The following is a 15009-nucleotide window of genomic DNA, read 5'->3' as shown; positions in this document are numbered from 1 at the left end:
CTTCATAAACTAAAGCCCAGCTTCAAATCAACTTAATCTCTGACTAGAATAAGGTTAGCTTAGCTTGCTAATGTACCTAGTTGTGGTGTCTGTTAGAAGCAAAAATAAATCTCCTCTGATGAAATATAACATCATCCAACGCCTCCAATCCTCTCTCTCCAATTTATCACATAGGCTGTTAAGAACTCAGTTAGAAATGCCAGCCATATAAAGACACGAAAGAACTTAAACAAAAGCAAGAGATTCACAGACAACATAAACGATCACGACAGAGTTATAAGACACACAATTTAAAATAATTTTATTTAATAGAGTAAAGGAAACAAAAGACAAAAACAAAATTGAGAATTTTGGTAGAGCACAGGAAATTGTTTTTAAAATGGAAATTCTATGGCCAGGCATAGTGGCTCACGCCTGTAATCCCAGCACTTTGGGAGGCCGAGGCGGGTGGATCACCTGAGGTCAGAAGTTCAAGACTAGCCTGGTCAACGTGGTGAAACCCCGTCTCTACTAAATACACAAAAATTAGCCGGGCATGGTGGCGGGCACCTGTAATCCCAGCTACTCAGGAGGCTGAGGCAGGAGAATCGTTTGAACCCGGGAGGCAGAGGTTGCAGTGAGCCGAGACCACGCCATTGCGCTCCAGCCTGGGCAACAAGAGTGAAACTTTGTTCTAAAATGGAAATTCTAGAATGGATAATGACAATACCTGAAATCAAGAGCTCAAAGGATTGTTTAAGGAACCAGGAAAAGCAGATCAGACATAAATAAATAGAAAATTAATGAACTTAAAGTTTAGGACAAAGTATTAGAATAAACCACAGAAAGAAAAGGCAGAAAGGAATGTAAGATGTAAAGGGTATTGTAGAAAGGTCCAACATATGTGGAATTGGAGTTCCAGAAGGGAAAAAAAAAATAAGGCAAAAACTGTTAATTTTCCAAAACTAGGTAAAGACATCAGCCTGCAGATTTTGAATGTGCTACAAATCTCAATCAGGAAAAAAAAGAAAAACAAAACAAAACAAAAGAACCTAGTTACATCATATTACAACTGCTGAAAACCAAAGACCAAAAAAAAATTCTTAAAAGCAGACCAAAAAAAAAAAAAACTAGTTAGACTGTACTACCTTGAAAGGGAGCAACAAAAAGATTAACAGTCAACTCCTCCATCAAAACAATACAGGACAGAAGATGATGGAATAATATCCACATATAGAAGGGATTTGAAAAAACCAAAGTTGTTGTTTCCAAAAGATCAATAAACTGTAAGGAGACGGAGCAACTGAAACCCTTATTCATGCTGGTGTGGATGTAAAGGGGTACCATCACTTTGGAAAACTAGCAGAATCTAGTAAAGCTGAACACGTGGATTCCTATAACCCAGCAACTTCACGTCTAGGCCTATACTCAATAGAAATGCAGGCGTAAGTCCCATAAGGTTGCCCTCACTTCAGATGCCAGTTGCAAGTACTGGGTGCCCAGAGTACACAGACTTCTGTCCAACCTGGCTACAAAATCAGGGGTTCCCCCACACACGTCTCCTTCATGTTTGACCATTTGCTGAAATGGCTCACAGAACTCAGAAGGACACTTTACTTACCATCACTGATTTATTATAAAAGACACAACTCAGGAACAGCCAAACAAAAGAGACACATAAGCTAAGGTATGGGGTTGGGGGGTGCACAGAGCCTCCATGCCTTCTCTGAGCACACCACTCTCCCAGCACCTTGGTGTGGTCAACAACCTGGAAGCTCTCCAAATCTCATCATTTAGGGATGTTCATGGAGGTTTCATTATACAGGCATGACTGATTAGATCATTGGCCTTTGTTGATCTCCAATCTCCAGCCCCTCTTCCCTCCCCAAGGGTGGCGAGGATGGGTGCCTGAAAGTTCCAAACCTTTAAATAATTTATGCCTTGATCTTTCTGGCAACCAGCCCCCACGCTGAAGCTGTCTAGAGCTCCCAGCCACCAGTCATTTCACTTGCATACAAAAGACACTCTTATCACTCCAGAGTCCAAGGATTTGAGAAGCTGTGTGCCAGGAACCAGGGACAAAGAACAATATTGTAATAAAAGATGTTCCTGTGACCCCTATCACTCAGGAAATTATAAGTGTTTTGGAAGCTTTGTGTCAGGAACCAGGGACAATGACCAAAGACAGTCATTGGTCTTTTGTCAAAGATCAAAGAGCAACAAAATGATGTTTTGGGCCAAAAATGGATTGCATATATGACAGTATTCCCATAAGATTATAACATCGTATTTTTACTGTACCTTTTCTACATTTAGATACACAAATAGTTATATTACATTGCTTATAGTATTCAGTACAGTACATGCTGCACAGGATTGCAGCCTAGGAGCAATAGGTTCTACCATATGGCCTAGGTGTGTAGTAGCTATATCATCTAGATTTGTATAAGTACATTCCATGATGTTTGCACAATTATGGAATTGCCCATTGACACATTCTCAGAACATATCCCCATTGTGTTAAATATACACAACTGTATATTTCTCTTATTGTATTAGAGTTAATCTAATAAACCACACAGCAATTACCATATTTAATGATACAGTGCCAAAAGCTTTTCCTCTGAGATCAAGAACAAGATACGGATTTCCCCTACCTCCCCTTTCATCCAACCTTGTACAGGAATTCCTAGCTAGAGTCATAAGGTGAGAAAAAGAAACAAAATATTTAAAAATTAAAAAGAAATGAAACTGTCAATATTCACAGTTTATATAATGGTGGCCTAGAAAATCCAAAATAATCTGTGGATAAATAAATGATTAAATTAATAATTACTGATCATAAAAAAGTAAAATGCAAATATCAGTTGTCTTTCTATATAACAATAAAAAATAAAATAATTAAAATAAAAATTAAAGATAATAATTACAAGAGCATCTAAAAATATCAAGTACCTAGGAATAAATCTGGCAAAAAATAGGTAAGGCCTCTATGGGGAAAACTATAAATCTTTACAGGGAGACATTAAAGACCTAAATAGAGAAAGAACATGTTCATGGATAGGAAAACTCCATACTACAGGATGTCCATCTGCCTCAGATTAATCTACAGGATCAATGCAATCACAATCAAAATCTCAATTGTTACTGTTTTGTTGTTTTTGTTGTTGTTGGAATTTGACATTCTGATTCATTTTTTGTGTGTGACCCATTGCACACACAGTGCAAAATCCTTTGTTACAGTGATTCTTCTATTATTTCTGTGATGTAAACTGGGGAAGCAAAGTCTGACAAAAATCTACCTGGCTGAGGGAGAAATACAAACTAGAGAAGAGAAACAGATTGCTATGAATAAATCAGGATTTGCATGGAGTTTGCCTTTCAGCATTTCTGTTGCTTGACTGCTTCAAACACCAGGCCCCTTGCAGCCTAGTGGTTAGGATGTGGAGCTCTCAAATGCCCTTGCTGACCTGGGCCAAAAACTTGAGATTCTTTCATCATCAGAAAAATGTACAGTATGTAAAATTTTCATGCAATTTCAGGGGGAACCCTGACCCCCTAAAACTCATCCATGACTTTGAAAGATCCTGAGAACCCAAATTTAACAACCCTAAACAAACCAAGACTGATTGAATTATCTTCTACCAATTTCTTTTATCATCTTAAATCTTTCACTCTCTTCTTATCATTTTTGCAAGAGCTCTTTATCTATTAAAGGAAATTAACACAAAAAAAGAAGAAAGGAAGAGGGAAAATGGAAACGGTATAGTTACAGATCAATCCATTTCAGCCATACAGATTGAAAAATGCTGTATATTTTCATTATTCTAAATAACTGTGGCATTGCTTTACATTTACAATGCATTACTTAAAGTCACTTATTTGAAAACGAATCAATGGCAGTATACTTGAGAAGCATTTCTGAAAAGGGTCGTTAGTGGTCAACCCAATTGTTAAATGCATAAGAAAATACAAGTTGACTTACAAAGATGTTATACATTGCCATGGTACGGTATCGCTCCTGGACGTCCCTATATCTTAGTTCCATGACTAGAGATTTACTTCTAATTTCTGCAATTGTTGCAAGGACAAACTTGAGATCTTCAAGGGTATTGGGGATCTTCCTAAGGTTTTTGGCCAGGTGCTATAACACAAAGTACAAAAAACACTAAGCAAACACAGAAAAAACAGTAATGGGGCGAATGAAGACCCAACTTACACGAAAAGTAGTTTCAATTACACACAGCGATTGAGTACCTCCATCTCTTCATGGAGATTATAGAGCTCCTCTTTTGCTGACTCATTGAGAAGTTTTCCAAGCGAAATCACCCAGGACTTGGCATTTTCCTGCACTGTGTTTGCCAGATGCCCAAGCTGAAGTCTGATGCAATGCTCATCCTTAATTAGAGGGTGGCGCATAACCTCACAGGCTATCTTGGAATAGAACTGCAACTTTTCATCATATGCTACACAAGGAGGTTTCTTGGCGGCAAATTTCTCCATCACAATAGCTTTGTCCAATTTCCAGAGAGGTCGATACCGCTTCCACTTCTGTAGATACTTCATAAGATTGATCAGAATCCTGTGGACATTTTGGGGGATCATAACAGCTTGTTCAATTATCTGAGGGTTCAGAGAGATATCATTGTAAAAGTTTATTATAACAACTTCTTCTTCCTCCCCCTTCTGAGGGGGGCATTCTATGCAGCTGCCATTCATCCAACGAACAAAATGCTGGCAAGAATTAGGAGAAAAGACAGTATTTTAGTATCTATTTTGCCTCCAACGTACATATTAATATTCAGTAATAAGTCTTGCCAGTAATGGAAAATCACTTTATTATTAATAAATTATTTGAGATTCAAAAATTACCATAATCCTTTGTTCCTCTCACCAAGAGATGGAGCCTATTTCCCTTCTGGAGCGAGCCTTGTGACTTAACTTGACCAATGGAAAGGAGCGGACATGGTATCATGCAAATTCAAACCAAGGATTCAAAAAAGCCCTGCAGCTTCTGCTCTCAAGCTCTCAGAACCTTGCAACCACCAGCTCGAGCTGGCCTACTACATTATGAAAGGCCATACACAAGAGAACCCCAGCTGCCAGCCATCAGAGCTGTGCTTGAGGTCATCAACTGCTAGACACATAAGTGAGCCCAGCCAAGACCGGAAGAACTGCTCAGCAGAACCCAGCCCACAGAACCCAGAGCTAAATGATTATTGTTTTAAGCCAGTAAGTTTTGAAGTGGCTTGTTATGAAATAAAAGCCAACTACACCATGGATGAATTAAAAAAACCTTTATTTCCATATTTACAGAGGAAAAAACACACATTCAGGCAAATTGACTTCTTAGTGTCCCAGAACAAATCTGCTAATTGGACATCTCCCTGCTGTAGAGTTAAGGCTCTGTTTTTTGTTTGTTTATTTTGTTGTTGTTGTTTTTGAGACAGAGTTTCACTCTGTCGCCCAGGCTGGAGTGCAGTGGCACGATCTCAGCTCACTGCAAGCTCCGCCTCCTGGGTTCACGCCATTCTTCTGCCTCAGCCTCCCAAGTAGCTGGGACTACAGGCGCCCACCACCACGTCCGGCTAATTTTTTGTATTTTTAGTAGAGACGGGGTCTCACTGTGTTAGCCAGAATGGTCTTGATCTCCTGGCCTCGTGATCCACCCACCTCAGCCTCCCGAAGTACTGGAATTACAGGCGTGAGCCACTGCGCCTGGCCAAGGCTCTGTTTCAATCAAGCGTGAGTCATAACAGCAAACCATGGGTATGTTACATGTTACTTCTCCGAACAATAGGCTCAGAGTGTAATTAAGTCATGGGATGGGTGGGGGCAGTTTACACCAGGGATGACATGAAATGATATGTTGTTGTTGTAAAATGTGAATAACAATTACTATAGGTTGGTGCAAAAGTAGTTGCAGTTTTGCCATTACTTTTAATGGTAAATTATTACCAATACTTTCAATGGTAAAAATCACAGCTACTTTTGCACTGACCTAATACTTCTATTTCCAATATTACTACTAATAATAATACTAACACTAGACAGGGCAGGTTGGCTCGCACCTGTAATCCCAGCACTTTGGGAGGCAGAAGCAGGCAGATCATGATGTCAAGAGATTGAAACCATCCTGGCCAAAACAGTGAAACCCTGTCTCTACTAAAAAGACAAAAATTAGGCCAGGCGCAGTGGCTCACGCCTATAATCCCAACTGGGGGATGACCAAGTCACAAGGCAGGAAGTCAAGAATTCCACCTTGGGCTGCGGGCAGTGGCTCACGCCTGTAATCCCAGCAGTTTGGGAGGTGGAGGCGTCCTGAGATGCCATCTGAGCTAGGACGCAGGCACCTCCGCTCTCACCTTGGTTATCTCCACGCAATTCCGGACACAATGGAAGCACATCTTGTCGATCTCGTTTGTGTTGGGATGAAGGATGATCTCAGGCGCTGTCAGAATGGTTTCAGTATGGAACAGAGGGACATTTCCAAGGATCAAAGAATTAAAAGACTGCAAGTTCCTAAGAGGGGTCGATGAGAAAGACTCAGAGTCTATCTCACTAGAGTGAAATACACCAAGCAATTGATGGAAATGACCAGGGCCACAAAAATCACAGGTACAGGCAATGGCATACTGCGAGGCTGTCCTGGACAGGCTGGGGTGAGTCTTATTTAAAATACTCTTTTTTTGCACTAAATTTATACAAATAGTTCATTTCCACTTTTGGAAAACTGAAGACCTTTTGACTGGAAAATAGCTAAACAATAATGACTTCCAAAAGCTGCTCAACTCTGGTAAGGAAAAAGGAGCACTCACATCCTCACCCAGCCTGCCCCACTGGCTCCATCCTTTCCAGGACCAAAGTAGATGTGACACCCAGGGATGAAACTTCATCAGCCTCCAGCCCAGTCTCCCTGCTTCCCCTCCCCCTACCCACCCCCATCCAGTAATTCACATGGCAGCCAGAGACACTATTTTAAAACATCTAGTGGGGCACAGTGGCTCACATCTGTAATCCCAGCACTTTGGGAGGCTGAGGTGGGAGGATCATTTGAGCCCAGGAGTTTGAGACCAGCCTGGGCAACACAGCAAGACCCTGTCTCTAAAATAAAAATAAATTAGCTGGGCATAGTGACACACGCTTGTGGTCCCAGGTACTCGGGAGGCTGAGGTGGGAGGATTGCTTGAGACAGCGAGGTCGAGGCTGCAGTGAGCTGGGAACATGCCACTGCACTCCAGACTTCGTGACAGAGTGAGACCCTGTCTCAAAAAACAAAACAAAACAAAAACATCTAACTCCTCCCTTCTCTCTCTCCCTGTCCCTCTCATTCCACCTCCCTCTCTCACCCCCTCCCTCCTTCTCCTTTTCCCTCCCCTTTTCTCTCTCTCCTCTCTCTCCACCTCTCTCCCCCTCTCCCTCTCACCCCACCTCCCTCTCTCACCCTCTCCCTCCCTCCTTCTCCTTTTCCCTCCCCTTCTCTCTTCTCTCTCTCCCCTCTCTCTCCACCTCTCTCCCTCCCTCTTCCTGTTTTTCTCTCCCTCTCCAGGCTTCTCCCTTCCTCTCTCCCTCTTCCCCCCTTCTTATCTCTCTCTCTCTCTCTCCCCCTCTCCCTCTCCACCTCTCTCTCTCGATCCCTCTCCCTATTTCTCTCACCCTCCCTCTCCTCCTCTTCCTCCAGCTGAAAACACTCCAGCAGCGTCCCATGGCTGTCCGCATAAAATGCAAGCTCCCTGCCGTGGCTTCCCAGGCTCCCTGTGACCTGATCCACCCCTGCCAGCCTCTCCAGCTTCATCCCCTCCTTCAATCTCATCTTTCCTTCTTTCTGTTTCTTCCACTGACCAAAGGCCCACCTGGGAGTCTTCACAGCAGTTTTTGGCTTCCCCCAGAAAGCTCTTCCCCCTTTCACCTCACTCCTCATCTTCAGGTCTCTACTAAAACGTGGAATTTCCATGGACTTTCTTGACCACCCAATTACAGCAGCATCTCCATTCTCTCCCGAGAACACTATGCTGCTTTATTTCTTTTACAGAACTCACCTCTTTTATGTCGGTTTCCCTGTGTCCTGCCTTCTCTATGAGGTTAGAGAAACTGCAAGGATACAGGGGCCTTGTCTGTGATCAGAGTCTAATCCAACAGCCAGCACAGGGCAGGCTTTACTAAACCTTGGATGGATGGATGGATGGATGGATGGATAGATGGATGAATGTGTGGATGGATGAGTGAATGAATAGATGGATGGATGGATGATGGATGAATGGATGAACAAATGAATGAATTAGTTAATAAATGGATCAAAAGAAAACATAACATATTAGTAAGGGAAACACTATAGGAGGTAGCTCCATGTAAGGGACTGCTTTAGGAATCTAAATTAAAAGCAGTAATAGAGAATAAATGAAATACACAGAAAACAGAGTTATTTAAAGGATCAACTTAGAGAAGTTTGCCAAACTGGGTCCAAAAAACAAGACGACCAAAGGTTTTTGTTTTATTTTTCAGTGTATTACTCCAAAAGAGATTTTTAGCAGCTCACAAAGATACTTTAACTGCGGTAAGAGATCCTAAAATCAAAGTGAGGTAAAATAAGAAAGGAAGAAGACACTAATCAGACACCATTTCAGGAAATGATACTGGAGTCGGACTGCCCAGGTTCAAATCCCACGCCTTTCTCTTACTGGCTGTGCGGTCCCGGGCAAGTCACTTAACCTGCCAAGATTCTGTATCCTCCTCTGTAAAACAGGGATGAGAATTGGAAAGAGTCCAGCACAGAACAACGTGCAAGGTGAGCTTTCCTATGTGTTCGGATGAGACTAAAATGCGAATCATAGATACCTACACACTTGCTGCATTTAGGCCACAAATTTGGTTCTAAGCTTCCTAGCAGCCAACGTGAAAGGGAAAGCTATGAAGTCAACAATTCATAGAGTCCGTATCACTTAAAAACCAAACAAGAAAATGAAAGCAAAAACGAAAAAGAAAATGTCAGGCGGGGTGGCCGGGCGCAGTGGCTCACGCCTGTAATCCCAGCACTTTGGGAGGCCAAGGCGGGCGGATCACGAGGTCAGGAGATCGAGACCATCCTGGCTAACACAGTGGAACTCCGTCTCTACTAAAAATACAAAAGAATTAGCTGGGGGTGGTGGTGGGTGCCTGTAGTCCCAGCTACTCAGGAGGCTGAGGCAGGAGAATGGTGTGAACCCGGGAGGCGGAGTTTGCAGTGAGCCAAGATCGCGCCACTGCACTCCAGCCTGGGCGACTGAAAGAGCTAGACCCCATCTCAAAAAACAGAAAAACAAAAAAAAAAGAAAGAAAAGAAAAATGTGAGGCTGGGGTCAAAGAAGGAACTAGAGTCATTTCTTCTGGAGTTCCCTTCATAAGGAAGATATTGCGTGATAAAATGAACACTGCTCTTGACAATACAGACGTGATGGTAACGGTGATGGATTTCACAGGCTGGTTTCCTAGAATGATCCTAAACTGTCAGGCTCACACCCCAGAACAGTCTGTGGGCCACCAACGCAATGGGGTCCAGGCACTCAGCTTCCAGCTGGTCTGGCTGAGCTGCTGAGGGTGAGGCCCAGGAGGGAAGGGACAGAGTCTGGCATGTCAGAGGCTGGCACATGCAACAGGCATTCAACACGCACAGACAGCGCTAACTAGGGGTTGACTTGAAATCAGCGAGGAATGGGCCATGTGTCCTTCACATCTGTCACTCTCAACATGAACAAGGGAGTCCTCTGGGATTCTGGTCAATATTGAGTGACAGCGATTCTCTGTTGCCAGCTGAACACAGGCTCACCATGGCTTTCAGACAGTTGAAGTGAGGAGAGGGATCCTTTCTTTTTTGGAATGTTAAGGGGCCTAACAAGATCATGAAGGTCATCTCTCCATTCTGTGAGTGCCCTTCTGCCAGAAAGCCGTCTGACCATCCAACTGATTTTCATTCTCTACCTTGCCACCCCCTCTAACTGTCCATATTTGTCAACTGTTTTAATCTACACACACCATTTTAAAACATGCAACAAGATGAACTTACTTCAGGATGAGCTTTGTCAGGACCTCATAAATTTTCTTTTCCCAGTATTTGTAGTAGGACGCCAGCCTGGGGGCCTTGCCTGTGTTGCTGTGGACGACCAGGCCCTCAACTTTGGTCAGCAGCGGTCCAATGGCAAGATACCACCGGACCATGTGGTCCACGTCTCTGGCCCTTTCTCGCTCAATGTGTTCAAAAAATTCCTTCACACCTGGAGAGAAAGATGTCTGTTAGAGCTGTCCACAAACACAGGGAAGGACAGTACTCAAAAGGCAATCCAAACATCAGCTGTGTGTCTTAAAAAAACCAAAACCAGCCTCCAACCTCAGCCTGAAGCAGAACATAAGTCAATATCAGAACACATGCTAAGCAATAAATAAATGACAACCAGTTACGCACATCCAGTGGCTTTTATACCTTTGGGCAATCTTGTTTTTCTTCAATTCTTTGTTGACATATCTTGAATTCCTTGTTGACTAGTCTAAGACCACTTAAAGTATCTTTTTTTTTTTTGAGACGGAGTCTCACTCTGTCGCCCAGGCTGGAGGGCAGTGGTGCGATCTGGGCTCACTGCAAGCTCCGCCTCCGGGGTTGACGCCATTCTCCTGCCTCAGCCTCCCGAGTAGCTGGGACTACAGGTGCCCGCCACCATGCCAGGGCTAATTTTTTGTATTTTTAGTAAAGATGGGGTTTCACCATGTTAACCAGGATGGTCTCAATCTCCTGACCTTGTGATCCGCGCCTGCCTCAGCCTCCCAAAGTGCTGGGATTACAGGCGTGAGCCACCGCGCCCCGCCTAAAGTATCTTTCTTTAACAAGTAAATGTGAGCCCATAAAAAATACAACTAGCTTTACTGTTACAAAGTTATCAACAAAGTACCACAGGCTTTCACAGATGAGGCAGGAGGATCACTTGAGGCCAGGAGTCCAAGATCAGCCTGGGCAACATAGTGAGCCCTCGTCTCAGAAAAAAACAAAACAAAAACAAATAAACATGAATTTGTTAAACTAAGCAATATATAAAACGTGACACAAAGTAATAGCTACCTGTGATTCTTTCAAGTAAATGACTGAGAGCATTAGAAATGGTTTTATGCCATTCATGGAATATACAAATACATATGTATATTTATAGATACATATATACACATGTATGTATATACAATATGTTTTCTCATTAATTCCATAACTGGAGAACCCAGAAGTCAGATCTACCTGGGAGTTCTTCCTCGCTTTTAGCGGCTGGATATTTAAAGAGATTTATGGCCTCTATTAATGTCAGCCTGGAAGAAATGTCATCTGCATTCTTATGAATCTGGTGGACGAGAGACTCAAATTTCCCAATGGCCTGCTTGCAACAAGTTATATAGTCACCAATGCCTTTGAAGAAAGAAAGAAAGACATTTGGCTTCCAACTCTGTCTTTCCACATCCCCCCACCAACGTCTGTGATGTTAATACTGGCATCCCTTTGCAGGAAAGACCCTGCTCATTCCAACCCCTTGGGTCTTTGGGGTGGCAAAGATCCACTTTGAACCCTAAGGGACTGGGACAAGGAGTCCCAAGCCCAGAATCAACCAAGCAATGCATCTCTTCTATTCAAATGTTAGCACAGTCCTGGCTGGAGCACCATGGGGAGAAAGGGACTATCAAGCCCAGCTGTCTTCTCATTGCTGGAGCTCCCTGAACCCTCCACTCCGCACCACCTGCCCGCAGCCTCCTCTGGCCTGGAGCTTAGATGAACAGCAAGAACATGAACAGTAAACTCGGACTAAGTACTTATGATCGGTCTCACTTTATAAAAATAAAAACCCCAAAATGGATCACAGACTATACTGTGAAACATGATACTATAACATTTTTAGAAACAAAACACACAGGAGAGAAAAAAACTTATGATTCTTCGACTTGACAGCAAAAGTAGAACCCATTAAAGGAAAAATTGATACGCTGGACTTAGTTGAAATTTACAGTTTTTGCTCTACCAGAGGCCCTCCTACGAGAAAGAAAAGACAAGTGACAGAGTGGGAAAAAATAGCTGCAAACCACACATCCAATAAAGGACGAGTATCTAGAGTATACCAAGGATGCTCAAAACTCAACAGTAAAGAAAACAAACAATCTAATTAGAAAATAGGCAAAAGACATAAAAAGACATGTTGCTGAAGAGGCCATACACACGACATATTTGTGCTTATTAGCACATTAAAAGATGCTCAACACCATTAGCCATTACGTAAGTCAAATCAGAACCATGAGACATCATTACACAGCTGTCATCAGATGGCCAAAATTAAGAAAAAAAAAAAAAGTGACAGCAAAACTGGCCAGGATGCAAAGAAACCGAGTCACTCATATATTGATGATGGAAATGTAAAATGGCACTGCCGCCCTGTAAGACAGCAAGACAGTAAAACAAAAACAAAAACAAAAAAAGGCCACACGTGGTGGCTCACGCCTGTAATCCCAGCACTTTGAAAGGTCAAGGCGAATGGATCACTTGAGGCCAGGAGTTCAAGACCAGCCTGGCCAACATGGCAAAACCCTGTCTCTACTAAAAATACAAAAGTGAGCCAGGAGTGGTGGCAGGTGCCTATAATCCAAGCTACTCGGGAGGCTGAGGCAGGAGAATCGCTTGAACCTAGGAGGTGGAGGTTGCAGTGAGCCGAGATTGCACCATTGCACTCTAGCCTGGGTAACAAGAGTGAAACTCCATCTCAAAACAACAACAACAACGACCTTAAACTAAACACGCAACTACCGTGCAACTCAGCAACTGCACTCCTGGGCATTTATCCCAGAAAAAGTGAAGACTCATGTTCACACAAAACCCTGTACACAAATGTTTATAGCAGCTTTATTCGTAAGAGCCAAAACTGGAAACAACCTAGTTGTCCTTCAAGAAGTGAAATGCTGAACAAACTATGGTACACTGATACCGTGGAGTATTCTTCGAAAATCCACAGACTGTTGACACATACAACAAAGGCAGATCTTTGAAGACTTAGGCTGAGCAACAAGAGCCAAATCAAAAAAGGGCTATGTGTTATCTCATTTATATAACACTCTGAAATGACAACATTACAGAAACTGAATAAAGATTCATGGTTGCCAGGGATTAAGGAGAGGGCAAGGATGGGAGGGAAGTGGCCTTGACAGTACTCGCTGTGGTGTTGAAAATGCTCTCTATCTCAACTGTATCAATGTCAGTATCTTGGTTGTGATCTTCTAGTTTTGCAAGAAGTTACTACTTAGAGAAAATGACTAAAGGGTATGAAGGCTCCCTCTGTCGTAATTCTTAACAACTGCATGTGAATCTATAATTACCGCCAAATTAAATTTTTAATTAAAAAAAAAAGTAAAGGTGACCTTCTTTTTGGAGAAATGTGCTTTGGGTCTGCAGAGTGTGAAAATGTCACCCCTCTTATCTTCATCCCAACGACAGCCTGGAGATCAGTTCTAAGTTCCATAACATGTATTTCTTAACCCTCAAAAATTGTTAATTGTGCCTATAAACATATGAAAATGGTAATTCAAATAAAACAACCTAAAAGAATTACTTTGCATCCCCAAGTCTAAAAGGCAATCAATAGATGAATGATGTTACCTAGTGAGTTCCAGTTCAACCTCTTATATCCCGACCTAAACACTCGGAGCAGTTCCTGGGAATGATCGTTGAGAAGCACAGACTCCGCATCGTTTAACGTTCCTATGAGCATGTGATAATGATCCAACACGCGCTGTATCCCATCTGTGTACCTGCACATGACAGGAATGTCATAAACCTGAGGAGAACACCTTTAAGCTCATCAAAAGCTTTTGCAGTCAAGAGATTACAAAAGACCATGGTCTCGACCAAGACCAACCTTGATTGAGAGATTTGCAGAAATTTAAAACATCACTCTTCTCGTTAACTTTCTTTTTTGGAAAATATTGGTTACTTCTCATTAAAGATGTTATTTATATTACATGAAATAGGTTTACTATTGTGGATTCCTATTTTAAACTTTTCTCTTTTTTTTTTTTTTTTTTGAGATGGAGTCTCGCTCTGTCGCTTAGGCTGGAATGCAGTGGCGCGATCTCGGCTCACTGCAACCTCTGCCTGCCAGGTTCAGGCAATTCTCCTACCTCAGCCTCCCAAGTAGCTGAGACTACAAGCATGAGCCACCATGCCCAGCTAATTTTTGTATTTTTAGTAGAGATGGGGTTTCACCATGCTGGCCAGGCTGGTCTTGAACTACTGACCTCATGATCCACCAGCCTCGGCCTCCCAAAGTGCTGGGATTACAGGCATGAGCCACCACGCCCAACCCCATACTTTAAACTTTTCTTAGCTTCAATTTTTTTCTTTTTCTTCTTTTTTTTTGGATACAGGGTCTCGCTCTGTCTCCCAGGCTGGAGACAGAGCAATCATGGTTCACTGCAGCCTCAATCTCCCAGGTTCAAGGAATCCTCCCACCTAAGCCTCCGGGTTAGTAGCTGGGACTACAGGTAGCACCACAACGCCCAGGCCTTAGCTTCAATTTCTAATGTGGTAAGAATTCATAATTATAAAATCCATAAAAATGAAAGCTTTTGGAGGGGTCCTCAATAATTTTTAAGAGCGTAAAGGGGTCCCAAGAACAAAAAGCTTACAGCTAATTTAAAAGAATAATTTTTTTTTACCTAAGGAATTTGTCTTCCTGGAGAGCAACATTTCTTGCCAATTCAGGGACAGTGAACCCCAGCTGCTCTAAGTACTTTGTTTCATTAATAATCTCTCTGAGAGCAGGTGAAAAGTTGATTGCAAAAACAGCTCCCCTTTCTAAAGTCGAAGGCTCCTCCGGGGCGGTGGAAGACTGTGGAAGAGACATTCTGTCAGCGCGGCCAGGGCAGTCCAAGAGACAGTTGAATCAACACAACCCACACCAAAAGTGAACATGAAAAAGATCAACACTGGGCCCTTCACCAGACGGAGGTGCTGGCTGGAACTGGCTGGAATATGTATTTTGTTTG

General features: G+C 42.7%; 1 protein-coding gene across 1 annotated transcript in view; it reads right to left on the bottom strand.

Moving 5' to 3' along the window:
* Positions 1–15009, bottom strand: part of DNAH10 (dynein axonemal heavy chain 10) — a 168315-nt gene that overhangs the window by 116806 nt on the left and 36500 nt on the right. Inside the window, exons 15-21 of the mRNA XM_054443987.2 lie at positions 14680–14852; positions 13622–13773; positions 11231–11395; positions 10019–10226; positions 6345–6501; positions 4237–4713; positions 3965–4123 (exon numbers count right to left, since the gene is read on the bottom strand). Of these exons, the coding sequence (XP_054299962.1) occupies positions 3965–4123; positions 4237–4713; positions 6345–6501; positions 10019–10226; positions 11231–11395; positions 13622–13773; positions 14680–14852 (1491 nt within the window). The remainder of the gene's footprint in view (positions 1–3964; positions 4124–4236; positions 4714–6344; positions 6502–10018; positions 10227–11230; positions 11396–13621; positions 13774–14679; positions 14853–15009) is intronic.

The sequence above is a fragment of the Pongo pygmaeus genome, chromosome 10, assembly GCF_028885625.2.
Source record: "Pongo pygmaeus isolate AG05252 chromosome 10, NHGRI_mPonPyg2-v2.0_pri, whole genome shotgun sequence".
NCBI classification, from domain to species: Eukaryota; Metazoa; Chordata; class Mammalia; order Primates; family Hominidae; genus Pongo; species Pongo pygmaeus.
This window is presented reverse-complemented; position numbering and strand designations above follow the sequence as displayed.